The sequence below is a fragment of the Corvus brachyrhynchos genome, unplaced genomic scaffold (assembly GCF_000691975.1).
Source record: "Corvus brachyrhynchos isolate BGI_N302 unplaced genomic scaffold, ASM69197v1 scaffold843, whole genome shotgun sequence".
NCBI lineage: Eukaryota > Metazoa > Chordata > Aves > Passeriformes > Corvidae > Corvus > Corvus brachyrhynchos.
The window spans coordinates 641-1421 of NW_008237262.1; the positions used below are offsets into that span (position 1 = coordinate 641).

Here is a 781-nt window from a genome sequence, read left to right on the forward strand (position 1 = left end):
ACGTAGCTGCTGGGAATCCAAGACAGGCTGTACTTCCCAAGAAAACGCTTCCACAGGACTGGAACGGAGCCTTCCTTTGTCCTTCCCTCCACCCACCCCTCAACCCACCCCAACACACACCCCTGGCACAGCCTGAGGCCGTTTGTTCCTTGATCCCTGGGGAGCACAGCCCAATCCCTGGTCGGTTTTTAAGATCTTTTCCAGCCCATCCCGTTCCCGGAGTCCAGGATTTCAGGATCCCTTGCTTAACTTTTCCTTCTTTCCTCCTTCGAGCCACACTGATTCTCCCCTTTCCCACTGCTTTTCTCCAAAGGTTCTCAATCAATCCCAGTTCAGGGCTGGGGAAGTTTTAACCCCCCCAATCCGCCTCTGCCACGGTTCTCCTCCTGAAGCCCCCAGGGCTGTGGGGGATTGGGCGCTGTGCCTCAGGGAATCCAATCCCAGGATTCCCGCCGGGAGTCAGGGCTTTCCAATCTCCCCCAAGTTGTCGATCTCGATGACGATGGGCCAGATGCTCTTCACTTGGGAGAACCCCTGGAGCTCAAACTTCTGGCACATGGAGTTCAACATGGACCTGACAGCCCTCAGCGCGTCCCGGATCACGGCCTGCAGCGACCCCCCCTGGGATTCCACACGTCCATTAATTTTCCAGCGGGTTCCAGGATCCTCCAGAGGCTTCGCTCCCTTCCTCACCCCTGCAGCCGGGATTGGGGCAGGGGGTGAAGCCCCAGTTCCCAAAATCCACTTTGGGGCGCGTCGTGCGTCCGACGTCACCCCCTTG

General features: G+C 58.4%; 1 protein-coding gene across 1 annotated transcript in view; it reads right to left on the reverse strand.

Moving 5' to 3' along the window:
* Window positions 1-640: 640 nt before the first annotated feature.
* Window positions 641-781, reverse strand: part of LOC103613073 (zinc finger protein 2) — a gene marked incomplete at its 5' end in the record, with an annotated part of 2244 nt that continues 2103 nt past the window's right edge. Inside the window, one exon of the mRNA XM_017730523.1 lies at window positions 641-695. Within this exon, the coding sequence (XP_017586012.1) occupies window positions 641-695 (55 nt within the window). The remainder of the gene's footprint in view (window positions 696-781) is intronic.